The following is a 27430-nucleotide window of genomic DNA, read 5'->3' as shown; positions in this document are numbered from 1 at the left end:
GGAAACTATGCTACCTAATGTGGGGAATCTATGCTACCTAATGTTGGGAATCTATGCTACCTAATGTGGGGGGCTTGAATGAGCTGCGGCATATGGGAGGCCTTAATAAATAATTAGAAACGTATACAGCAAGTGACATATGGGGGTCCACCTGAGTAAGTGACACATGTAGGGGGGGTGCTGAACAATTGATGTTTTGGGGGGGGGGGGCACAGGCACATTCTTTGCACAAGGGCCCTCTGCTGTCTGTGTCCGCCCCTGGGTAGAGAATAAGGGGTAAAGTGGGACATAGAACAAATGCAGTTATTTTTTTCTTAATTTTTTTTTAATGAAGTAAACGAGATAAAGGCAAGCAATGACTTTTCCTCAGTCTGAAGTGCGGTCCTCATCGGCAGGAAGCAGTGAGGAGGAGGAGGATGACGGAGGTTCTGATTCCATCTCTGCTTCTTTTTTGTCCCTCTCTATATATAGGGCCGTGGCCATGAAGAAGGCCCCTCCGATGACTGCCATTATGGTGCAGGTCATGAGGGCATACTCCAGGCTGCGGTATTTCAGAAGAGGGGATTTGGCATATCCTCGTTCGTAGTTGTCAGATATCAGGCCGATGAGGTACGGGCTGCCGGCGTCACCTAGGAGGTGATAGATTGTCATCTGCACGGCCAGGGCTGAAGATCTCCTCCACGGAGTTACTACTTTTAGTATAATGTCAGATATGAGGGTGAAATTTACTGACAGAAGCGTCTCTCCGATGAAGATGAAGATGTTGGTGGCAACGAGGCTGATGTTGCCAAAAGTCAATGCCAACAGAAGAAAAGGGGCGGAAAGCATCATCGCGCATCCACACACAAGCGGGTCCGCCCGTGGGTTGGATTTGCGATATCTTTTACTTATCTCCGTCCCTGCTACAACTCCCAGAATGCCGGAAACGACTGTAACCACACCAAATATTAGGATATCGTGATAGTCACACGGTTCAGCACGGCAAGGGTCCTTCTCTTGTAGGAGTGTTCGTGCGTGGGTCAGGTATGACGGACCCCATACACCTATGGCTCCCACTATGAAGGATACAGCCGTCGATCCCATGGTGGTTAACATGAAGCTCCGATTTTTAAATAGTTTTTTCAGATCTGTCGCCCATTTGGCAAACTTCTGGGATTTGTTGTTCTTCTTCCCGTTTGTAGTCGTTCTTGGAAGCTCCTTTGTAACCAAAATCATCAAAGCCACAGCTATGAGGCCCAGGCCAGGGGTGACCCGAAATGCCCAGTGCCAATCGCCCCTTGCTGCATCAGTCACTTTGGGCCCGATGATGTATCCTAGTCCGCAGCCTACAGGTATGACGGAGTAAAACACGTTCAGCATGCGGGTCCGCTGGTCACTTGTAAAAAGGTCTGCAATGATGGAGGGGGCGATGGTGCAGAAAGTCGCCTCTCCGGCTCCAACCAGTCCACTCGTCAGCAGGAAGAGCAGGAAATACCCGTCAGGGATGAATGACAGGGTAAGTGTCATGCTCAGCCAAACGATGACTCCTGCGCAAACAGTATATTTCTTATTACAGTGGTCGCCCAAATATCCGGCAATTGGTGCGACCAACACGTAGCTTCCAATGAACAATGTATTCAATAAGCCGGACAGACTAGCATTGGTGTCATATGCTTTCTGTATATAAGGCAGCACCCCCGCCACGCTGGAGCGATTTGCATAGATGAGCAAATTAACAAAGGCGAGGATCACTACGGTGATGATGGAACGTGCGGTGGACATCACGCTTAGAGATGGCAGGTTCTGCCTCTCAGGGATATCGCCCTTTTCTACATCCATATCACTATGGTCCTCCATTGCTTCTTCCTCCTCCTTCAGCAATGGGTCTTGTGGAGAGGCCATGGTCACAGGTCAGAGCCTGAAAACACTAGAGAGAGAGAGATAAGTGAACACATTAGACAACATGTCATAATTCCTGTCATTATACAATAGATCCTTCATACAGAGCAGAAATGTCCAGCACAGAACCACAAGATAACATTAAGACCATCGCAGCCTCAGAAGAAGACGCTTCTCTATAAGTGTTTTATATGGAGACGTCTTCCCTGAGGTTACCAATGTCTGATAACCCTGAACCTGTCTGGTCCTAGTAATATTTGATAACCCTGAACCTGTCCGATCCTAGTAATATCTGATAACCCTGAACCTGTCCGGTCCTAGTAATATCTGATAACCCTGAACCTGTCCGGTCCTAGTAATATCTGATAACCCTGAACCTGTCCGGTCCTAGTAATATCTGATAACCCTAAACCTGTCCGGTCCTAGTAATATCTGATAACCCTGAACCTGTCCAGTCCTAGTAATATCTGATAACCCTGAACCTGTCCGGTCCTAGTAATATCTGATAACCCTGAACCTGTCCGGTCCTAGTAATATCTGATAACCCTGAACCTGTCCGGTCCTAGTAATATCTGATAACCCTGAACCTGTCTGGTCCTAGTAATATATCTAACAACCCTCATTCTGTCCGGTCCTAGTAATATCTGATAACCCTGAACCTGTCCGGTCCTAGTAATATTTGATAACCCTGAACCTGTCCGATCCTAGTAATATCTGATAACCCTGAACCTGTCCGGTCCTAGTAATATCTGATAACCCTGAACCTGTCCGGTCCTAGTAATATCTGATAAACCTGAACCTCTCCGGTCATAGTAATATCTGATAACCCTGAATCTGTCCCAGTAATGGCGGATTATAAGGGCTTGGCTGTATGGTCACTGGGCCATGTGAACTTCATACTGTAGATACAATTGGGCTATCCTGCTATATACATTTACTAATAATGAACCTACCCCACCTCATTGGGATCTATCCATCCCCTATATGACTTTCTGCCACTAGTTGATTTGAAAATTTTCCCTTTCGGAGTGCCCGGAGTATTTCTATTGTTAGTACACACAGAATTCTATTATATAATATTATATTTGTGCCCTAATCTTTCTGTTATTCTTTTACTACACCACCAAATCTTTCTCATAGACTTATATCTTTTAGAACTTCATGAATTAGGACTCTTTTTCTTGGGGGCTTTTTTGGGCATAATTGCATTTTAGCAGTTTTGCAAGAAAAAGCTCTGGTCATGATACTATCTGTGCGTTTTATTATGTTTAATGCCTAAGCCAAGTATTGTCACAATGCTATGAGAAATATAACTTTTGTTATTTCTTTTGGAAATAAATTTCTTGAATTTTTTTTTGCTAAAAAAAAAAAAAGCAACAGCAATAAAAAAAAACTGTCAAACAAAAAGCCCTGTGTATGTATGAATAGAAAAGGCTGAGACTTACCTTGTGGTTCTCTCTTCAGACAAGGAACGGTCAAAATCTTGAATTCTCTATCGCAAATAGAAACTCTCTAACAAACACTTTGCACCACAGGTTGTGAATGCAAAACACACTGAAGAGACTGCAGCCGGCGCGCACCTCCTTGTACAGCTTACGGTGACATCATCAGGCATGTGTGACATCACAGGGTTCTAAACCATCTCCAGGTATGTGTATATCTGTATAGTAAATGTGAGTAGCCGTATTAGTCCAGTGATGCAGATTGTAATACCTTTTTTATTGGACTAACAGAATTTTGTAGAGACAAGCTTTTGGGATTCCTCCCTGATAATTAATAAAGTCCTTTGTTCATTAGTCCTTGACTATTGGACTTGCTAAAGGGAGGAATCCTGAAAACTTGTCTCTACAAAATTCTGTTAGTCCAATAAAAAAGGTATTACAAGAGACTGCAACATTTTTTTGATTTGTGTATATATATATATATATATATATATATATATATATATATATATACATATATATAGTTCCAAGGAAAATGCTGTGGCACTCAAGGTATGGTGAAAAAATGAAAACTATTTATTCATCCCAAATGTGCAAAGAGCAACGTTTCAATGGTCTCACACCATCATTATCAAGCCACTTGATAATGATGGTGTGAGACCATTGAAACATTGCTCTTTGCACATTTGGGATGAATAAATAGTTTTCATTTTTTCACCATACCTTGAGTGCCACAGCATTTTCCTTGGAACTACGTATGCAGGATCCTGGACCCGGACCCTAGCTGGAGGCACCTACTCACGCTTTAGGAGTGCTGCTTTCTTCTTTGACATATATATATATATATATATATATATATTAATATACACCTAGAAATACATCAAGTACAGAAAAACATCTTTTAGAAAAATATTTCTCCAGGCCTGCCGAGTATATTCCCGTACTTCACAGTGTCTTCTTAGTTTATATATTTTAATTTTTTGACCTTTTAACCCCACTAGGACCAAGGGCATCCTGGGACTTAAAGGGGTATTCCAGGCCAAAACTTTTTTTTATATATCAACTGGCTCCAGAAAGTTAAACAGATTTGTAAATTACTTCTATTAAAAAATCTTAATCCTTTCAGTACTTATGACCTTCTGAAGTTGACTTGTTCTTTTCTGTCTAAGTCCTCTCTGATGACACCTGTCTCGGGAAACGCCCAGTTTAGAAGCAAATCCCCATAGCAAACCTCTTCTAAACTGGGCGTTTCCCGAGACACGTGTCATCAGAGAGGACTTAGACAGAAAATAACAACCTTAACTTCAGAAGCTCATAAGTACTGAAAGGGTTAAGATTTTTTAATAGAAGTAATTTACAAATCTGTTTAACTTTCTGGAGCCAGTTGATATATATAAAAAAGTTTTTGCCTGAAAGACCCCTTTAAGATTGAACCGATTATTATTGATATATGTCATGAATGCATCAACGGTCAGATGGTCGGACGACCAAATGATGACCACATCGTCTACATACCTCCCATACCATGCGAGGCATGTGGAAAATGGATTGGTGTCAGAAAAAATAAACTGCTCCTCCCACCAAAAAACAAAAAGGTTAGCCCGAGCTGGTGATGACTTTGCTCCCATTGAAGCACCCGTGCGCTGCAAATAAAAATTGTTACCAAACATAAAATAATTGTGTTTTAACACAAAATCTACCACCTCAATAATGTAATGTCTCAAATTCACAGAATATTTAGAAAATCTCATCAGTATATCCGAGATAGCTGATAATGCCAGGTTTTTCGGAATACTGGAATAGAGCGATTCAATGTCGCAAGTAAGCCATGACAGAGAATCGCTCCATGTGAATTTAGTTCTTCTGACCAGTAGTTTACTGAAAATTCTGATTGTTCAGATACCACGGACACTAGCGGGGACTCAGAACCGCAATATGTGAACACTCACAATAATCGCAATGCGAGAAGACAGTCAAAAAACGAGGAAGGCGCGGTGGCAGTAAACATAGGAAGAAGAGCTTCGGAGCGTAACAAGGACAAACGGAAAAAGTAATAAAATAGGATTTTCAAGTCATTAACATTTCTGCACAAATCATTACAGATGAAGAAACCTCGGTCCTGTGGAAAGGACTGGGTTTCTCTCCTACACATCATTTTGATGTTTATCGGACAATTTTGGATATAAATAAATTTGTGAGAACTTTAACAGTTAAGAAACATTTTTTTGTGGAAAATGCTGATGAACCATCGGACCCACCTCAACTTTCTATAAACCCTGATTTACCACTAATGCATACGTTAGCAGAACAAATTGCTTTTAGAGATCTCTGTCTCCTTGAAAATAGTGGGATATCAATTTGTGATGAAGTGAATATTGCACATACCTTCTCCACTAAAAACCAAAATTTTTACCCCATACAGACCAGACCAGCAATTTTTGATTGGTTCCAGGACCTTATCATGAAAGATTTGGTTAATCAAAAGTAATGTCCAATACAACTCGTCCTAATTTGAATAAAAAGGAGGCTGCTGCCATAAAGAAATTAAAGAAAAACAAAAATTTGACGATCCGATCCACCGATAAAGGCGGCTCGGTAGTATGTATGGACACGGGACTGTATATCAATTTAAATGAAAATCTACTATCTGATGATAAAACTTACCTTAAACTTTGTGGGGATCCCACTGAACCTTTTAAAAAAGAACTGTTGACTCTGTTGGAAGAGGGGAAAGCCAGATCTATTTTGACCCAAAAAGAAGTGGATTATATTTTCGTGCCTGCTCCAATTATTCCTATCTTCCACTCGCTACCCAAGCTGCATAAGGACCGATTCCCGCCGCTGATGCGTCCGATCGTGGCGGGGATCGGATTCCATAACGAGCACCTATGCGAGTGGTTGGACTCAGTACTGCAACCTCTGGTTATGCAATGCCCAAGTTATATCAAGGACACTAAGCACTTGCTAAAAATCATGGATGAATTCACATGGAGCGATTCTCTGTCGTGGCTTACTTGCGACATTGAATCGCTCTATTCCAGCATTCCGAAAAACCTGGCATTATCAGCTATCTCGGATATACTGATGAGATTTTCTAAATATTCTGTGGATTTGAGACATTACATTATTGAGGTGGTAGATTTTGTGCTAAAACACAATTATTTTATGTTTGGTAACAATTTTTATTTGCAGCGCACGGGTGCTTCAATGGGAGCAAAGTCATCACCAGCTCGGGCTAACCTTTTTGTTTTTTGGTGGGAGGAGCAGTTAATTTTTTCTGACACCAATCCATTTTCCACATGCCTCGCATGGTATGGGAGGTATGTAGACGATGTGTTCATCATTTGGTCGTCTGACCATCTGACCGTTGATGCATTCATGACATATATCAATAATAATTGGTTCAATCTTACGTTTACCCACACATGGTGTAAAAGTGAAACCCCCTTTTTGGATGTCACATTACGTGGCAACCCTGATACAAATAAAATTGAGGTTGATCCTTACAGAAAAAAGATATCAGGCAATACCATCCTAAGGGCAAATTCATGCCATTCCAAACAAACAGTAAGAGCCATACCAGTAGGTGAACTCATACAAATTAAGCGGAACAGTTCTTCCGCCGAGGTGTACCGCAGGGAAGCTGATGCAGCATGCACACGCCTGGTGGCTCGAGGTTACCCTGGATGGCTCTTGAAAAAAGCTCGGTCGAGAGTGGATCCTATGGATCGAAAATCCCTTTTTACAAGTAAACAACCAACTGAATCACAAGATTGTCCTACATTTGTCACCACGTACAGTCCAGATTTTTATGACATCAAACGCATTGTAATTAAACACTTACCTTTGCTATCAACAGATCCCGAGGTAGGGGAGATTATAAAGTCAGGTGTGAGATTTGCAGCGAGGCGGGCACCTACTCTATCCAATCTCCTTGTTCCCAGTATGGTGGACAGTGCTAGTGTTACCACCCAGTGTATTAGCACCAAGGGCTTCCAATCGCGGTTTGTGGTATGTCCCTTTGCCGAAAAATGCCAGAAAATAGAAGGTACGGTGGATGGCAAATGCCATGTCATTCACAACTTTATAAACTGTGATAGCACTTTTGTTGTATATAAAATCATGTGCACACAATGTCACTTAACATATGTGGGTTCCACCAAAAGGTCCCTTAAAAAACGCATGCAAGAGCACATTAGACATGCTGCTGGCCCTTTAAGCTCGAACATTTCTAACGTATCTAAACATTTTCTAATATATCATAATTCAGACACCACTTCCCTCAGGTTCTCAGGCATTGAGAAGGTGAACCTAAATAAAAGGGGAGGCGACCATATTCGATCCCTCCACAATAGGGAAATCATGTGGATTTATCTTTTGAATTGCATTCAATCCCATGGTCTAAATAGCAAAACAGATTTAATATTACATTACTGATATGTCTCCGAATAATTTATCTGTGTTTGGTCCCATGTTTTTGTTTTAATCACGTGCACATGTGATGTGGACCTGTCCCTCCCCTTCCTGTGGGAATGGGGAATAAGCCCTGGAGTATATAAGGGTGCCTCATTTGAGGATCTACAGGCTATGAGTAAGGATCGATAGATCAGAAACGCGTCAGCCATGCTTGGTACCCCCCTCTGTTTGTGCAATATTTCACATTTTTGATATGTTCACGGTTTGTCTGCCACCGTGAAGGCTTTTAAGGAAGAACCCTGAATAAAGACGGACGTTTTACTTCTACTTGCTGGCTTTTTTAGTATTTTATTTTAGTTTTATCCACTGTGCCAGGGATGAAAATTATTCCAAAAGAAACTAACTCAACTGTCTATGCTCCCCCGTTGCTCCAATATTGGTGTCCCGTTCTCTGTTTGCCGCCTTCTGCTTTTCCTGCAGGTCAGTGAATCACGGTGCGCTCAGTGTCATCATTGTTTCAGCACCAGTTTTACAAATCAGTGTGCCTCCAGTGTTACACCAGTGTTTACAAATCAGTGTGCCTCCAGCTGTTGCAAAACTATAACTTCCAGCATGCCTTGACAGCTAGAGAATGTCCAGGAATGCTGGGAGTTGTAGTTTTGGACCACCTGGAGAGACACTGTTTTGAAAACACTGCCTTAGTCAGTATTTTCCAACCTGGGGACTCCCAGCTGTTGCAAAACTACAACTCCCAGCATTCCCCTGACAGTCTTTAGCTGTCCAGGCATGCTGGGAGTTATAGTTCTGCAACAGCTGGAGACACTCAGGTTTGGTAGGTAGGTCCTTAGTCCATTGTTTTCCAACCTGGGTGCCTCCAGCTTTTGAAAAACTCTAACTCCCAGCTTAAGACTGTCCGGGCATGCTGGGAGTTGTAGTTTTGCAACAGCTGGAGGCCCCCAGGTTGGGAAACACTAACTACGGCAGTGTTTTCGAAACATTGTCTCTCCATCTGTTGCAAAACTACAACTCCCAGCATGCTCGGACAGTCTTAAGCTGGAAGTTAGAGTTTTGCAGCAGAAGGTGGCATTTTGGTGGGTAGTTGGGCCCTTAGTCCAGTGTTTCCCAACCTGAGTGCCTCCAGCTGTTGCAAAACTATAACTCCTGGCATGCCCAAACAGCCAAAGCCTGTTTGGAAAACACTGGACTAAGGGCCTACCTACCAAATGTAACGTGGCCACCCACCTACCAACCCAACTTATTACCTACCTAGCAAATGCTTTTCCTGCCTACCTAACAAATGTATACCGTATATACTCGAGTATAAGCCGAGTTTTTCAGCACGATTTTTCGTGCTGAAAACACCCCCCTCGGCTTATACTCGAGTGAACTCTCCGCCCTCAGTGGTCTTCAACCTGCGGACCTCCAGAGGTTTCAAAACTACAACTCCCAGCAAGCATCGGCTGTCCGGGATTGCTGGGAGTTGTAGTTTTGAAACCTCTGGAGGTCCGCAGGTTGAAGACCACTGCGGCCTTCGACATCATCCAGCCCCTCTCACGCCCTTTAGTTCTGTACTCATCTCCGCTCGGCGCTGGTCCGGTGCTGCAGGACTGTCCGGCGGGGAGGTCATCCGGTGGGATAGTGGTTCCAGGCTGCCATCTTCATCGGGGGGGGGGGGGGGCCTCTTCTCCGCGCTTCGGGCCCGGAATAGTCATGTTGCCTTGACGACGATGCAGAGGTACGTTCATTACCAACGTCCCTCTGCGTCATCGTCAAGGCAACGCCTCTATTCCGGGCCCGAAGCGCGGAGAAGAGGCCCCCCGGTGAAGATGGCAGCCCGGAACCACTATCCCACCGGACGACCTCCCCACCGGACAGTCCTGCAGCACCGGACCAGCGCCGAGCGGAGGTGAGTACAGAACTAAAGGGGGTGAGAGGGGGCTGGATGATGTCGAAGGCCGCAGTGGTCTTCAACCTGTGGACCTCCAGAGGTTTCAAAACTACAACTCCCAGCAAGCCCGGACAGCCGATGGCTGCCCGGGCTTGCTGGGAGTTGTAGTTTTTAAACATCTGGAGGTCCGCAGGTTGAAGACCACTGTATCAGACATTGACAAGCGGTGATGATGATGACATGTGGTGATGATGAAAAGGGGATGATGAAGGGGGGGGGATTATGACAAGGGGATGAAGAAGGGGGGGTGTGTGGGATGATGACAGGGGGATGATGAAGGGGGGGTGTAGGATGATGACAAGAGGATGATGACAAGAGGATGATGACAAGGGGATGATGAAGGGGGGTGGGGATGATGACAAGGGGATGATGACAAGGGGATGATGAAGGGGGTGTGTGGGATGATGACAAGGGGATGATGAAGGGGGTGGGGATGATGACAAGGGGATGATGAAGGGGGGGTGTGGGATGATGACAAGGGGATGATGACAAGGGGATGATGAAGGGGGGGTGTGGGATGATGAAGGGGGGATGATGACAGGCGGTGATGATGAAGGGGGAATGATGAAGGGGGGATGATGACAGGGTGATGATGACAGGGTGATGATGATCAGGGTGTTAATGACGGGGGTCTGGATGATGACAGGGGGGATGATGTATTTCCCACCCTAGGCTTATACTCGAGTCAATAACTTTTCCTGGGATTTTGGGGTGAAATTAGGGGCCTCGGCTTATATTCGGGTCGGCTTATACTCGTGTATATACGGTAACCTACCTACCTAGCGGCAAACCTTTTACTTGCCTTCCTACCAACTGAACTTACTACCTGCCTAAATAACTTGCAAACTTACTACTTGCCTACCTACTTAGAGAATGTTCTACTTACCTAATTTACTACTTGCAAACGTACTACCTGCTTACCTAGCAAACATATTACCTGGGTGGGGGGGGGACCCAGGCATATTCTTTGCACAGGGGCCCTCTGTTGTCTGTGTCCGCCCCTGGGGTGGGTAAAGGGTGAAAAAAAATAAAAAATTAGCCGCCCCAAACCAGAAAGGCATGTGGCATGCTGGGATTTGTAGTTTTCAGCCCAGCAAGAAACAGTAAATAGAAGCAAAGATAGGAAAACAAAGTGGGGAATAAAAAGGCAACAAAGAACGGAAATAGAGTAGCCTAAACAACAAGAATAGAAATGAAAGAAAACAAATAGGTTAAGTCAAAAAAGGGAAAAACACGTTGACCACCGGAGTACCCCTTTAAGGGTGGATGGAGATGGATGTGAGATGGGTGAAGTGCTTAATTGTGTTTCTCCTCATTTTAATGATTGTCAGGGGTCTCGGTACTGAGACCCCAACGGATTAAAACTATTGACATGTCTCTGTGTCAAAACATATAGCATTGCTTACCTGTCTTTCCCAGTTCTGAAATCACAAAAAATTCACCCCAATTTTTTTTTTTTTTTTTTTGGAGTTCATTTGAGGTTCATTTTCATTTTGATTAAGCAATTGCTTTATACTCCCTCTGCTCTTTATTACAGCCCTCCCACCCTGCCTCCTCCCTTCCCTTAGGACTCCTGCCAGTAGGACACTGTATGTTGTTTCTGTACACAGCCAGTGAGTCATTTAGCCTATAAAAGCTGTTGTTTTCATTACCTGTTTGCTCCTCTGCCTGTGGCATTACTCAGCACATGGTAGCATGATCTAAAAGGAACAAATTATTCCCTAATTGTAAATATATATATATATATATATATATATATATATATATATATATACACGATCTGCTGAGACAATACCACACTGAAAATAAATACAAAAATGTGCTGAAGTCAGTGCAATTTCTGACCATGCTATTACTTGTATTTAAATACAATTTTCCAAAAATGTAATACCTTTTCTGCTAATTTATGTCCTTACTCTCTTTGCTCTCTTTGCTATCGACCTTTGCTAGCATTTAATATGTCATTTAGTGATTAAAAGGAAACTCTGGTGGATTTGTAAATGACTTCTATTAAAAAAGTCTTAATCCTTCCAGTACTTATTAGCTACTGTATAAAACAGAGACATTTGTGAATTTCTTTTCTGTCTGACAACAGTGATTTCTGCTGACACCTCTGACCGTGTCAGGAACTGTCCAGATTAGAAGCAGATCCCCATAGAAAACCTTTCCTGCTCTGGACAGTTCCTTACACGGACAGAGGTGTCAGCAGAGAGCAGTGTTGTCAGGCTGGAAAGAACTTCACAAATTTCTCTGTGGTATATCTGTAGTATACAGAAGCTGATAAGTACTAGAAGGGTTAAGATTTTTAAATAAAAGTGATTTACAAACATTTTTTTTTCACCGGAGTTCCCTTTTAAGCTTCTCCTATTTCTTCACATGTCTAATCCTCAAGGTGGTTGTTATCAGTTTATCTGACCTTTCTGGAATGCACGCCATGTTGCAGATATTGGTATTGTCAGTGAATGTGCCTGGTCTGTAAACAGTTGTGAGGGGGGGGATCAAACAAATATGTGAATGTACAGCGCTAAAATAGACCCAGGATTACTTGTCAGATTATTGGAGCATTTATATTTCATAGCTGCTGTAACATTCCATTGCCTCTAAAACATAAAGAAAATATAGCATGTAGGGACCTGGGACTTACCTGTTGTGTTTCCTGTACATTAGTCTTTAATGAGCTACACGAATAGCACGAATGCAGCTACTGCTGTTCAATCTAATGTGTGACCAAAACCATTGTCCTAATTGTGAACAATACGTACACTTTCCTTTCCAACCCATAAAAAGTAATAGCAGATATGTGGGCAATTATGGAGACAAAACAGATAAAAATGGTCTTCGGGATCACTGCATAGCTTGATCATAGCCTTTACCTGACAACGAATAGATAAAAATCATTATATAAGCAGAACATGACCATATTTCTTACCCGAGCAGAACATGCACCTCTAGAAGAAGAGAATAAGAAGTGTCTAATTTGAGATTTCATACAAACTTTCCTGTGTTTTAACCCATATATATGACAGTTCAAATTTTTACTATAGGGAAGGAACAGGTACACTTCGTAAAAATACCTGGCAAGTATGTGAGATAAGATTCTTCCAGTGCTGCAGAAAATGTCTGGCTCTGTTCATATTGTCATTAATCCCAGACAAAAGTATAACAGCATGCTGTGCTATTTTGTCTAGTAAAAAAACAAATGCCATGACAGAAATCTGATGGACATTGTTAAAGGGGTACTCTGCCCCTAGACATCTTATCCCCTATCCAAAGCATAGGGGATAAAATGTCTGATGCCGGGGGTCCCGCCACTGGGGACCCCCAACAATCTTGGCTGCGGCACCCCAGACATCCGGTGCACGCAGGGAACTTCGTTCCGTGCTGGATGACTGGCAATGCGGGATTGAGGCTCGTGATGCCCCGCTCGTGATGTCACGGCCATGCCCCCTCAAAGCAAGTGTATGGGAGGGGGTATGACCGCTGTCATGCATTGAGGGGGCATGTCCGTGATATCATGAGCGGGGCATGCCCGTGACATCATGAGCCTCTGGCGCTGCATCTGATGCTCTAAACAAATGCCGGGTGCAGCAGGAAGATTGCGGGGGTCCAGAGTGGCAGGACCCTCGCGATTAGATATATTTTCCCCTATGCTTTGGATAGGGGATAAGATGTCTAGGCGCAAAGTGCCCCTTTAAGTCAATTGGGTCTACTAGGTGCTCTTGATGTCCAGCATACAAGGGATATAGCAGTACTGTTATGTGTGTTGTTCTGTTTCTATGGAAATGAACAAAAGTGATGTGAATTCAGCCTTCAGTGTATGTTCACATGGTAGAAAAATTTGCAGAATGTTAGGAAAACGCAGCACATATCAAAGTCCGATGCTGGGACCGTTGGAAAATGCACAGTCTCATAGACAGCAATGCATTTCCAAACATAATCCGGAGAAAGAATAGGCAAGTCTATTCTTTCTGTGGTTGCTGAAACTCGCGGAACTGCTGCAGAAATTCCACTGTGAGCACAATGTAGCAGAATCACATTGAAATCAATACGACAGAGGAATGCTGCAGAGGAATACAGACTGTATATGGCTGAAAGTAGTATGTCTGTGGGGGAATTATACTGCACCTAATGTGGGGGACTACAACCTAATGTGGGGGAACATACTGCCAACCTAATGTGGGGGAACATACTGCCAACCTAATGCCGGGGTTGTTGCAACCTAATGTGGGGGAACTGCAACCTAATGTGGGGGAACTACAACCTAATGTGGGGGAACATACTGCCGAACTAATGTGGGGGAACTATACTGCCTACCTAATGTGGGGGAACTACAACCTAATGTGTGGGAACTATACTGCCTACCTAATGTGGGGGAACTACAACCTAATGTGGGGGAACTGCAACCTAATATGGGGGAATTGCAACCTAATGTGGGGGAACTGCAACCTAATGTGGGGGAACTGCAACCTAATGTGGGGGAACTACAACCTAATGTGGGGGAACAACAAACTAATGTGGGGGGACTACAACCTAATGTGGGGGAACTATACTGCCAACCTAATGTGGGGGAACTACAACCTAATGTGGGGGAACTATACTGCCTACCTAATGTGGGGGAACAACAACCTAATGTGGGGGAACCGCAATCTAATATGGGGGAACTACAACCTAATGGGGGGAACTACAACCTAATGTGGGAGAACTATACTGCCAACCTAATGTGGGGGAACTATACTGCCAACCTAATGTGGGGGAACTATACTGCCTACCTAATGTGGGGGAACATACTGCCTATTTAATGTGGGGGAACATACTGCCTACCTAATGTGGGGGAACATACTGCCTATTTAATGTGGGGGAACATACTGCCTACCTAATGTGGGGGAACTACAACCTAATGTGGGGGAACTACAACCTAATGTGGGGGAACTACAACCTCATAAGGGGAACTATACTGCCAACCTAATGTGGGGGAACTATACTGCCAACCTAATGTGGGGTAACTATACTGCCTACCTAATGTGGGGGAACATACTGCATACCTAATGTGGGGAAACTGCAACCTAATGTGGGGGAACATACTGCCTACCTAATGTGGGGGGAGGACATATTACCTACCTAATGTGGGGGAACTACAACCTAATGTGGGGGAACTACAAGCTAATGTGGGGGAACTACAACCTAATGTGGGGGAACTACAACCACATAGGGGGAACTATACTGCCAACCTAATGTGGGGAAACTATACTGCCTACCTAATGTGGGGGAACTGCAACCTAATGTGGGGGAACATACTGCCTACCTAATGTGGGGGGAGGACATACTACCTACCTAATGTGGGGGAACTACAACCTAATGTGGGGGAACTACAAGCTAATGTGGGGGAACTATACTGCCAACCTAATGTGGGGGAACTATACTGCCAACCTAATGTGGGGGAACATACTGCCTACCTAATGTGGGGAAACTGCAACCTAATGTGGGGGAACATACTGCCTACCTAATGTGGGGGGGGAGGACATACTACCTACCTAATGTGGGGGAACTACAACCTAATGTGGGGGAACTACAAGCTAATGTGGGGGAACTATACTGCCAACCTAATGTGGGGGAACTATATTGCCAACTTAATGTGGGGGAACATACTGCCTACCTAATGTGGGGGAACATACTGCCTACCTAATGTGGGGGAACATATTGCCTACCTAAGTTGTTTTTTCTAAACTTAAACCTCAGTATTCTGATTTAATTGCTTTGCTAGCACTTTGAGGGGAAAAAAAAAGTTGGCTGCATTAAGGTTTGGGCACTCAGGCTCAAAAAGGTTCGCCTTCACTGTTATAGGTAATGTAAGTATTTACTAACAAAGATGCGCCTGAATTAACAGATTCCTTTTTCGAACAAAAGTGTTAAATGTTTAGGTGATTATGTCATGTTAATGCTATAATACATCAATTAGGCTGTGTCCACACTAGTAAATTTCACTCTGAATCTCTACTGCATGAATCTAACAGTAGTGTAAATAGTTTTCCGTTGACCTATTCACACTGCAGAATTTCCAAGGCAGAAATTCTGGACTCTGGACCCACTGGAAGAATAAACATGTTCATTTTTTGGGCAGAAATCTATGCAGACTGCACTGCCGTTGTCCATGCAGTCCTAGCACCAATGAATTTCAACAGCAGCAGCTGCAATTGGAATATTCCGTTGTGCGAATGTAGCCGAAGGGTGCGTTCCCACAGGGCATATACGCAGCGTATTTGACGCTGCGCAAAATTTACGGCAGCAGCGGGAAATACGCTGCGTATTCCTTGCTAACTATACACACAGGGCTTTCCGGCGGCAGCCCTATGTGTGCAGTGAGTTTTGGAGGCGGAGCCGCGCGTAACAGACACGCCGGCACATGGCCCCGCCTCTAAAACTCACTACACACATAGGGCTGCCGCCAGAAAGCCCTGTGTGTATAGTTAGCAAGGAATACGCAGCGTATTTCCCACTGCTGCCGTAAATTTTGCACAGCATCAAATACGCTGCGTATACGCCCTGTGGGAACGCACCCTTAGTATGTTTCTCATTGAAGAGAACAGACATTACAGATAGTGGTCAGTGTCCAGCTTGCTCTGAAACTGGGATTCGGACTGAAACTAAGTTTTTCTCAGAATAAGTGGGGGTCATCTTAAAGGGGCTATCTACCATAATGTGATTTTAGTATGTACCTGCCATTCAGTAATGGACATGCTTAGGAAGGATCTGTGCTTGTCTTGGGGCTAAATGGCTATGTTGCGAGATTACCATAATGTTGTGGCTATCTTTTTATGAACCGGGTATTTCCTGTTGGATTTCATTCTTAAACTACACATCCGAGAGTTCCATGCTTGTAAGTTTGAGGTCACTTTCCTCCCTCCCACAACTCAGCCACCCACCCAAACACACATGAGTTGCATTCCATTCAAAAGACTAGTGTTTTCTAACCAGGGTACCTCCAGCTGTTGCTAAATGATCTCTCTCCTACCAGTGGTCTCTCCACACATTAAAGCAGACAGGCTCCCTGTTATCACCTGACTAATGATGTCGACACACTGCAACCTGGGAAAACCTTAGACCTGAGTAATTTTGTATGCTGTTAAAAATTAATATTGGGGCAAAAATCACAGAAGTATTGCAAGACACAGGTACAGACACAAAGGTACAGGCACTATGTTATAAACTACACCAACTTTACAGCCCCTGTAGCATAATCAAATAAAACAAAAATCCTGGAATACCCCTTTAACATGTAAAACACTTTTTTTTTCTAGGCAAAAGTCTTTAGTAAGCATACTTAAAATTGAAATATAATTGTTATTACAGTGTTGCTATACAAGCCTTTATCTCTAAAATCATATTTCAAAATAATTATGTCAAGTGAATTACAAACAGATATGTTAAAACATGTAGATAAATTACAGTGAAGACTATTCCACACTGACTTTTAATCTCTAGCTCCAGAAAGATAAAGGTCTGTATGCTTTGTTCTCTAATGGTAGGTTTATGTGGAAAGAAAAACAGACAGTGGTGGCGCTATCCTTGTGCCGTTACCAAGGGCAACACAACAACAGTTTCCACTTTGTAAAATGCCCATGTACGTGTTGGGCTCAGAGCTGTGAACAGGATATTGCATCACTACATCAGGCAACAAGCAGATATAAAGCATGGATACTGTTACATGACTTGATATAGAGAGCTGCGCTCTCGAAACACGTCGTCTCTATGTCATTAAAGCCTTTTTATAATTTTCTTGGTGTTTTACTAAAAAACGTTTTGTTAAGCGTACTGTACCACATTTTTCTGTGCATACCACATATGTACATCTAAGTAGTGTACTATTTTGTACCTGTTAATCTGCCAAGGGCCTAGTTACTGTGAAAGTCCAGGCAAAAGTAATCGCTGGCTGGTGTTTTACACTTACTGTAGCACATTTTTTCTACCCTCATAAGTTCATAAGTGCATACCACATACCTACATCTCTAAGAAGCGTACTATTTGTTACCTGCTAATCTGTCGTGGGCCTACATGCTGTTAACCCCTTAAGGACCGGGGGTTTTTCCGTTTTTGCATTTTCGTTTTTTGCTCCTTGCCTTTAAAAAATCATAACTCTTTCAATTTTGCACCTAAAAATCCATATGATGGCTTATTTTTTGCGCCACCAATTCTACTTTGTAATGACGTCAGTCATTTTGCCCAAAAATCTAGGGTGAAACGGGAAAAAAAATCATTGTGCGACAAAATTGATTGACAAAACTGTTTTGTAACTTTTGGGGGCTTCCGTTTCTACGTAGTACATTTTTCGGTAAAAAATTGCAGGAAAATTAATACGTTTAAAATTGTCATCTTCTGACCCCTATAACTTTTTATTTTTCCGTGTATGGGGCGGTATGAGGGCTCATTTTTTGCGCCGTGATCTGATGTTTTTAACGGTACCATTTTTGCATTGATAGGACTTATTGATCGCTTTTTATTCATTTTTAAATGACATAAAAAGTAACCAAAAATGCACTATTTTGGACTTTGGAATTTTTTTGCGCGCACGCCATTGACCGAGCGGTTTAATTAATGATATATTTTTATAATTCGGACATTTTCGCACGCGGTGATACCATATATGTTTATTTTTATTTTTATTTGCACTGTGTTTTTTTTTTATTGGAAAAGGGGGGTGATTCAAACTTTTAATAGGGGAGGAGTTAAATGATCTTTATTCACTTTTTTTTCCACTTTTTTTTTTGCAGTGTTATAGGTCCCATAGGGACCTATAACACTGCACACACTGATCTCCTATGCTGATCACTGGTTTCTCATAAGAAACCAGTGATCAACGATTCTGCCGCATGACTGCTCATGCCTGGATCTCAGCCACTGAGCAGTCATTCGGCGATCGGACAGCGAGGAGGCAGGTAGGGGCCCTCCCGCTGTCCTGTCAGCTGTTCGGGATGCCGCGATTAGCCGCGGCTATCCCAAACAGCCCTACTGAGCTAGCCGGGAACTTTCACTTTCACTTTTAGCCGCACGGCTCAGCTCTGAGCGCATGGCTAAAGGGTTAATAGCGCGCGGTGCCGCGATCGGCGCTGCGCGCTATTAGAGGTGGGTCCCGGATTCACTATGACGCCGGGCTCGCCGTGATATGACGCGGGGTTACTGTGTAACCCCGCGTTATATCAGAAGAGCAGGACCAAGGACGTACCGGTACGTCCTTGGTCCTTAAGGGGTTAAAGTCCAGGGAAATTTAATCACTGGCTGTTGTTTTACAAAACAAAAGTATTTTTAAGCTTACTGTAGCACATTTTTCTGCCCTCATAAGTGCATACCACATACCTACATCTCTAAGTAGTGTACTATTTTGTACCTGTTAATCTGTCAAGGGCCTACATACTGTGAAAGTCCAGGCAAAAGTAATCACCGGCTGGTGTTTTCCAAAATATGTATTTTTAAGTGTACTGTAGCGCATTTTTCTGCCCTCATAATTGCATACCACATACCTACATCTAAGTAGTGTACTATTTTTTACCTGTTAATCTGTCAAGGGCCTATATTCTGTGAAAGGACAGCTAATAGTACACACCTGCTGCTGTTCTAGACAAATACTGTTTTAAGCGTAGTGAAGCGTATTGTACTCCCCTGATATATGGAATAATTATGTCAGGCCAGGACTTCACAGTGGAGTGGCAGAGGCCTAAATTCATCAGGTGCAGGCAGAGGTTGCAAAAAGTAGTAGGGGCGTGTGGCAGCCGGAGTCGCAGTGAGTGGTCCAGGGTCCCGATGTCAGCTAGCAGTCGTGTCTCGACCAGCAACCCAGCAGCCATGATTGATCGGTTCACTTCATCCCAAGTGACATCCAACATCTCCAGTGAACAGTCGGTGGGTTCCTCAGACTCAACCCTCAGTTCGCATGGCCCTCATGCTGCTGCTTCCACCTCAAGGCTCTGTCATGGTGCTGCTCTATGGTCTCCTCATGCAAATGCTGCCACCTCCAAGCTCTCTAATTGTGCTGCTCTATGGTCTCCTTATGCTGATGCTACCACCTCCAGACTCTCTCATTTTGCTTTCAGGACTCCTGATGTTGCTGCTGCCACCTCCATGCTGTCTCATTCAGCCACTATACGGTCTCCTCATGCTTCAGCCAACTCCAGGCTGTGCAGTTCAGCCACTATAAGGTCTCCTAATGCTGCCACAAACTCCAGGCTGTGCCATTCAGCCACTATATGGTCTCCACATACTGATACCACCTCCAGGCTCTGTCATTGTGCTGCCATGTGACTCCTTATTATATTTGGTCCTTTGTACCCACATTCCGGGGCCCGGGACACTAAAACTTGGGAGTTAAAATTTCAATTTCAAAATCCTCAATTTCAATTTCAAAATCTTAAATTTCTATATAAAATCTTAAATTTCAATGGTCTCCTCATGCTTCTGTCAACTCCAGGTGGTGCCATTCAGACACTATATGGTCTCCTGATGCTTCAGCCCACTACAGGCTGTGTCATTCAGCCAATATATGATCTCCTCATGCTTCAGCTAACTCCAGGCTGTGTCATTCAGCCAATATATGGTTTACTGATTGCTGCTGGGCCTGGGCCTAAAAATGTTTTATGGTAGCACTAGCTACCATAAATCTTCAATTTAAGTTTCAAAATTCATCTTTTAATCTTAGGGATTGTGAAGCCCTAGTGTGTACTCATGCTGCTGCCAGCTCCAGGCTGTGTCATTCAGCAACGACATGGTCTCCTCATGCTGCTAACACCTCCACGCTGTGTCATTCAGCCACTATATGGTCTCCTTATGCTTCAGCCAACTCCAGGCTGTGTCATTCAGCCAATATATGGTTTACTGACTGCTGCTGGGCCTGGGCCTAAAAATGTTTTATAGTAGCACTAGCTACCATAAATCTTCAATTTAAATTTCAAAATTTATCTTTTAATCTTAGGGATTGTGAAGTCCTAGTGTCTATTCATGCTGCTGCCAGCTTCAGGCTGTGTCATTCAGAAACTACATGGTCTCCTCATGCTGCCAACACCTCCAGGCTGTGTCATTTAGCCACTATATGGTCTCCTCATACTGATGCCATCTCCAGGCTCTGTCATTGTGCCGCTCTGCGGCAGTGATTCTAAAAGTGATGCCTGTAATCTGCATGTCATACTAAATAACAGTATTTTTTCACTACTCCAGCACACTCCATATGGATTTTATAACAAAGCAATGTGTTCTTCACCCCTATTGAGGCTCTCTGTAGTCCAGAAATACCCATTTTTAATATAGATTCACCGCAAATAAATTCGTATTGAACGGATTTTTTTTGAAAAATTCGGCGAATCGGCCGAATAAATAAATCAAAAGTTTGCTCATCTCTACAAAATCTGCATGTTTTTTTTATTATACCACTATAGGAGGTCCAAACACCACATCAGGTACCACTATACCTCCATACTGTTACTGAATAAAAAAACACTATGCTGAAATCAATATCAGACAGTGACCACATAGTGGCCTACAGGCACTCTGCAGACCATATTATTATTTATTTTCTTGGAGTGCCCTCAGTTTCAGGGTGCTGTACATATGATAAGAGTTTAAAATACATATAACACAAACACAAGTTCAAAAGACCTAAAACAGTAAATGACAGACTGATTTAGACATAGAGAGAGCCCTTCCCATGAGGGCTTACAATCTACAAGAATCTGTTAGGGGGGAAAAATTGGGGAGACCGATACCGGCTCCTGGTGTATTACCCTTGGTAACAAGAGATAGAGTGGTCCAGAATTGGACAGGAACCATATAGATGGCCGCTTACCTTAGAAAAGACAGTACAGGCTTATAACCCCAGTGATAATGGGGTACTGAAGATGCAGAGTCGCTGCCAGGCCTTCTGGGTAGCAGGAATCAGTGTCACTGTCTTTGATAGAATGCGGAGAAGCTTGGAAAAATACCCTTTGCAGATGGTGCTGCGGCTCCTTCAGAATGATGAAAGTGGACCAATGCTTGGTTTAAGGCTCACAGTGGAATTATTAAAATAAAAAACATGCAATGACGCATTTCGGGAGGAACCCTCCCTTCCACAGATCAGAATGCTATACAATGGACAGGCATCCATATAAATACATGAAAAAACACACCAAAGTACAGGTAGTAGGGGGGGCTAATGACATCATAACAAATAGAAACCACTCAGAACATGTTATTTATAGTAACATCACATATGCATGGAACATTAAAATAATAAAGCAATCATAATATGGGGAATTACAGTAGGTTTATTACCTAAAACATATGGTAGGGGAGACACTTGAGCCCCTAGACTCCTGAATGGAGCGCAGGAGCGGAAGCGCTCACCTGTCAGTGTATACTGGCAGGCGGCAGCTTCCGGGAGCGTCGTGGCTTGTGTTGCCAGGGACGAGTTGCTATACGCGGTGGTCACGTGGCCACGCATAGCCAATAGCCACTCACAGTGATCGCATCTAGTAAACAGTGCGGTCTGTGTAAGCATATCGCAGCGGGGCTGACAGCCACTGCGATGTAAATACAGGAGTGAAGGCTGTGATAAAGGATGAGAGGGCAGTGTATTTAAGTGTAGGATGGAAGTATGTTTCAATGTAGGTGCATGGTAAGAGTGCACCTACAGTATAAGTGGACCAAGAAACGGTAGATATAGTTAGCCAAGGATATAGGGGGTATGTATGGGACCCATGTGACAGGGGACTATTGACTACTAGTGTAGTAATGGAGATACCACAGAATGTGAGATATGTATCTCTCCAGTTCGTATGGTGAGATTTATATAGAGAAGGGGGAGGGGGGGGGGGGAAGGCACATGATGATAAAGGTAAAAAAAAAAAAACAATAATCCGCTCTAAGATATGCATAGGCATACATATATAGGCATAAGTATATAGGGATGATATTCTATATAAAAAATTATATATATAATATAAATATATTAAAATCCGAAATAAATAGTATAATATAATAAAATAGAATAATATAATACGAATAATAATAGAGAAATAAATAAAAATAGAGAAATGATAAAAATAATAATACATAAAAACATAAAAGCATAAATAAATATATGGCCCCTTAAAAATATCGTTGGGAGTCATATAACATACATAACTTGGATAGGCGTGTGGAGCGACAGACTGGGAGGCTACTAGACCACAAGGAGCATTCAATGAGCTCATTTAAACCAGATGGGACCAAAGTCTGTAATTTCTAGTTCTCACATCTGCGCAGTGTTAAAACGCTGGGGGTTATCCTTTGGTATACATTCAATGGGGGTTACAGTTATACAACCAAAATCCTGTCTGTGATATTGCGTTAGGTGCCTAGACAGACTATGTAGGGCAAATCCATTTTCTGTATTATTTCTATGTTTAGTTATCCGTTTCCGTAGGCACCTGACGGTTCTACCCACGTACTGAGTCCCACATGTACAGACAAGGAGATAGACCACATATTGAGTGGAACAGTTGAGTAGGCTATTGATTGGCTCGATGATTAATGTTGGAGCAACATTTGCAGCGGGCATGACCGCATTTGGAAACTCCATTGACAGACAGGAATGTGGCGGTAGAGGTGGTTGTTGTTTTGAGTCTACTTGGTGCTATGATATTACGCAGTGTTTTAGCCCTCCTGAAGGTGATGTTAGGTTTGGCCAGAAGTGAGTCTTTTAGGAAGGGGTCACTAAGTAAAATGGGACAATGTTTTTGCAAGAGACCCTGGATGATCCTATGTTCATGGGTGTAGGTTGTAAGGAAGTTCGTCTCCCATTTGTTGTCAGAGTTATGAACAATCTTATCAGTATGACATTCACTTTGGGACAAATTTCTGGCTTTCTAAAAGGAGGCTTCCACAATAGATCTGGGATATTTCTTAGCCTTAAATTGTTATTTAAGAATTTTACTCTGAGTAGTGAAGTCATCATTAGTGGTACAATTGCGTTAAATTGCCCGTAGGGAACATTTGTCAGCCACTTTTTATAATGGGAACTTTTAAAGTCTAAATAGCTATCAACTTTTTTGAAAAAGGTCTTAGTTAGCAATTTACCCAGACCATTGTGGAAGACAACCACGTCCAGAAACTCAGCGTTGTCCTTATATACATTCTGCGTAAACTGTAGACCCCAATTGTTGTTATTTAAAAGGGATGAAAATTAATTGAGTAAAACCAAAGTGCCTTTCCAAAAAATACATTGTCAATAAAACGTTTGCAAAAAATAAAATTCTGAAATAGGAGATGAGGATAGATGGTGGTTTCTTCAAATAGGCCCACGAAGAGATTGTCAAAACTGGGCACTACCCGAGATCTCATGGCGGTGCCTGTATGTTGTGCATAGATAGAGTTTTCAAATTGGAAGTAGTTATGTGTTAAAACAAAGCGCAGGCCCTTCAATGTAAAATCACACTGCGTGGCAGGAACACTGGGGTTGTTTCTTAAAAAATAGGCAACCACATTAATCCCTAGATCATGGTCAATTACAGTATAAAGGGATGTAATGTCCATAGTAACTAAAACATACTCATCTTTCCAATCCACATTTAAAATAGATGATATCAAATCAGTGGTATCTTTAAGATAGGACTCTAAGTTAAAAATGTATTTGTGTAGTAAAAGGTCCAAGTAGTGTGAGAGGTTAGAAGACACAGAATTAATCCTAGACACTATGGGATGCCCAGGGGGATTGGTGTTATTTTTGTGCACCTTGGGCAGGTAATAGAATATAGGGAGGGCTGGTTCATTAACCCCTTAACGACCAAGTAAAGAGATAAGGTTTCTTTTTTCATTTTTATGTATATAATGTAGAATGGCCCCAGCATAAATGCACAACTGCATTTGGGGTTGAGCACCTTCTGCTTTTTGAGACCACGCCTTTTTTTTTAAATAAATCTTATACTTGGAGGTGTATAAACTCCACATTTAATGTGCCTTGATCCCTATTATAAGCAGCATTAACCCCTTAAGGACGGAGCCCATTTTCACCTCTAGGACAAAGCCCTTTTTTGCAAATCTGACCACTGTCACTTTAAACATTAATAATTCTGGAATGCTTTTAGTTATCATTCTGATTCTGAGATTGTTTTTTCATGACATATTCTACTTTAACATAGTGGTAAATTTTTGTGGAAACTTGCATCCTTTCTTGGTGAAAAATCCCAAAATTTGATGAAAAAATGTAAAATTTTGCATTTTTCTAACTTTGAAGCTCTCTGCTTGTAAGGAAAATGGATATTCCAAATAAAAAAATTTTGGATTCACATATACAATATGTCTACTTTATGATTGCATCATAAAATTAACGAGTTTTTACTATTGGAAGACACCAGAGGGCTTCACAGTTCAGTAGCAATTTTCCAATTTTTCACAAAATTTTCAAACTCGCAATTTTTCAGGGACCAGTTCAGGTTTGAAGTGGATTTGAAGGGTCTTCATATTAGAAATACCCCATAAATGACCCCATTATAAAAACTTCACCCCCCAAAGTATTCAAAATGACATTCAGTAAATGTTTTAACCCTTTAGGTGTTTCACAGGAAAAGCAGCAAAGTGAAGGAGAAAATTCAAAATCTTCATTTTTTACACTCGCATGTTCTTGTAGACCCAATTTTTGAATTTTTACAAGGGGTAAAAGGAGAAAATATATACTTATATTTGTAGCCCAATTTCTCTCGAGTAAGGACACACCTCATATGTCTATGTAAAGTGTTCGGTGGGCGCAGTAGAGGGCTCAGAAGCGAAGGAGCGACAAGGGGATTTTAGAGAGTACGTTTTTCTGAAATTGTTTTTGGGGGGCATGTCGCATTTAGGAAGCCCCTATGGTGCCAGAACAGCAAAAAAAAAACACATGGCATACCATTTTGGAAACTAGACCCCTTGAGGAACATAACAAGGAATAAAGTGAGCCTTAATACCCCACAGGTGTTTCACGACTTTTGCATATGTAAAAAAAAAAAATAATTTTTTACTAAAATGTTGGTTTTCCCCCAAATTTCACATTTTTAAAGGATTAATAGCAGAAAAGACCCCCCAAAATTTGTAACCCCATCTCTTCTGAGTATGGAGGTACCCCATAAGTGGACCTGAAGTGCACTGCGGGCGAACTACAATGCTCAGAAGAGAAGGTGTCATATTTGGCTTTTTGAGAGCAAATTTTGCTCGGGGGGCATGTCGCATTTAGAAAGCCCCTATGGTGCCAGAGCAGCAAAATAACCCCTACATGGCAACCATTTTGGAAACTAGACCCCTCACAGAATATAATGAGGGGTACAGTGAGCATTTACCCCCCCACTGGTGTCTGACAGATCTTTGGAACAGTGGGCTGTGCAAAATTTTTCATTTCCATGGACCACTGTTCCAAAGATCCGTCAGACACCTGTGGGGTGTAAATTCTCGCTGCACCCCTTATTACATTCCCTGAGGGGTGTAGTTTCCAAAATGGGGTCACATGTGGGTGTTTTTTTTTTTTTTTTGCGTTTGTCAGAACCGCTGTAACAATCAGCCATCCCTGTTCAAATCACCTCAAATGTACATGGCGCACTCTCCCTTCTGGGCCTTGTTGTGCGCCCCCAGAGCACTTTGCGCCCACATATGGGGTATCTCCGTACTCGGGAGAAATTGCATTACAAATTTTGGGGGGCGTTTCTCCCTTTTACCTCTTGTGAAAATGAAAAATTTTTTTTTTACACTAACATGCTGGTGTAGACCCCAACTGTTTCTTTTCATAAGGGGTAAAAGGAGAAAAAGCCCCCCAAAATTTGTTAGGCAATTTCTCCCGAGTACGGCGATACCCCATATGTGACCCTATTATGTTGCCTTGAAATACGACAGGGCTCCAAAGTGAGAGCGCCATGCGCATTTGAGGCCTGAATTAGGGACTTGCATAGGGGTGGACATAGGGGTATTCTATGCCAGTGATTCCCAAACAGGGTGCCTCCAGCTGTTGCTAAACTCCCAGCATGCCTGGACAGTCAATTGCTGTCCAGAAATGCTGGGAGTTTTTGTTTTGCAACAGCTGGAGGCTCCATCTTAGAAACACTGCCATACAATACGTTTTTCATTTTTATTGGGGAAGGGGGGTGGTGGGGGGGCAGTGTACATCTGCATATGTAGTGTTTTACTCTTTATTTTATGTTAGTGTAGTGTAGTGTTTTTAGGTTACATTCACACTGGCGGCGGATTACACTGAGTCTCCCGCTAGGAGTTTCGAGCTGCGGCGAAAAATTTCCCGCAGCTCAAATTTGTAGCGGGGAACTCGCTGTAATCTGCCGCCAGTGTGAATGTAGCCTGTACATTCACACGGGAGGGGGGTCAAAACTACAACTCCCAGCATGCACTGACAGACCATGCATGCTGGGAGTTGTAGTTTTGCAACAGCTGGAGGCACACTGGCTGGAAAACCTTGAGTTAGGTTCTATGACCTAACTCAGTATTTTCCAACCAGTGTGCCTCCAGCTGTTGCAAAACTACAACTCCCAGCATGTACTGATTGCGGAAGGGCATGCTGGGAGATGTAGTTATGCAATGGCTGGAGGCACGCAAGTACAACTCCCAGCATGCCAAGACAGCCTTATGCTGTTCCTGAATGCTGGGAGTTGTAGTTTTGCAAGATTTAGAGGGGTTCAAGTTGTAAATCACTGTCCAGTGGTCTCAAAACTGTGGCCCTCCAGATGTTGCAAAACTACAACTCGCACTGCTGTCTGGGCATGCTGCGAGTTGTAGT

General features: G+C 42.9%; 1 protein-coding gene across 2 annotated transcripts; it reads right to left on the bottom strand.

Annotated features, from left to right (window-relative positions):
- Nucleotides 1–328: 328 nt before the first annotated feature.
- Nucleotides 329–21735, bottom strand: LOC130367027 (protein spinster homolog 1-like). Of its 2 annotated transcripts, none has more exons than XM_056569409.1 (2): nucleotides 21509–21735; nucleotides 329–1906 (listed from the first exon to the last, which is right to left on the bottom strand). In XM_056569409.1, exon 2 carries the CDS (start codon nucleotides 1879–1881, stop codon nucleotides 367–369), a length of 1515 nt encoding a protein of 504 aa, XP_056425384.1. In that variant the 5' UTR covers nucleotides 1882–1906; nucleotides 21509–21735; the 3' UTR covers nucleotides 329–366. The 2 variants fall into 2 exon arrangements, with proteins under 2 accessions (XP_056425384.1, XP_056425383.1); XM_056569408.1 differs by lacking the exon at nucleotides 21509–21735 and adding an exon at nucleotides 3324–3419.
- Nucleotides 21736–27430: the final 5695 nt, after the last annotated feature.

Source organism: Hyla sarda, chromosome 4 (genome assembly GCF_029499605.1).
Source record: "Hyla sarda isolate aHylSar1 chromosome 4, aHylSar1.hap1, whole genome shotgun sequence".
Classification (NCBI taxonomy): domain Eukaryota; kingdom Metazoa; phylum Chordata; class Amphibia; order Anura; family Hylidae; genus Hyla; species Hyla sarda.
The sequence above is the reverse complement of the archived record's forward strand: the minus strand, read 5'-3'. Positions and strand labels throughout refer to the sequence as shown.

Bases quoted from the DNA above. Each gene is read 5' to 3' on its own strand.
- LOC130367027 (XM_056569409.1), bottom strand. From the start codon at position 1,881: ATGGCCTCTCCACAAGACCCATTGCTGAAGGAGGAGGAAGAAGCAATG.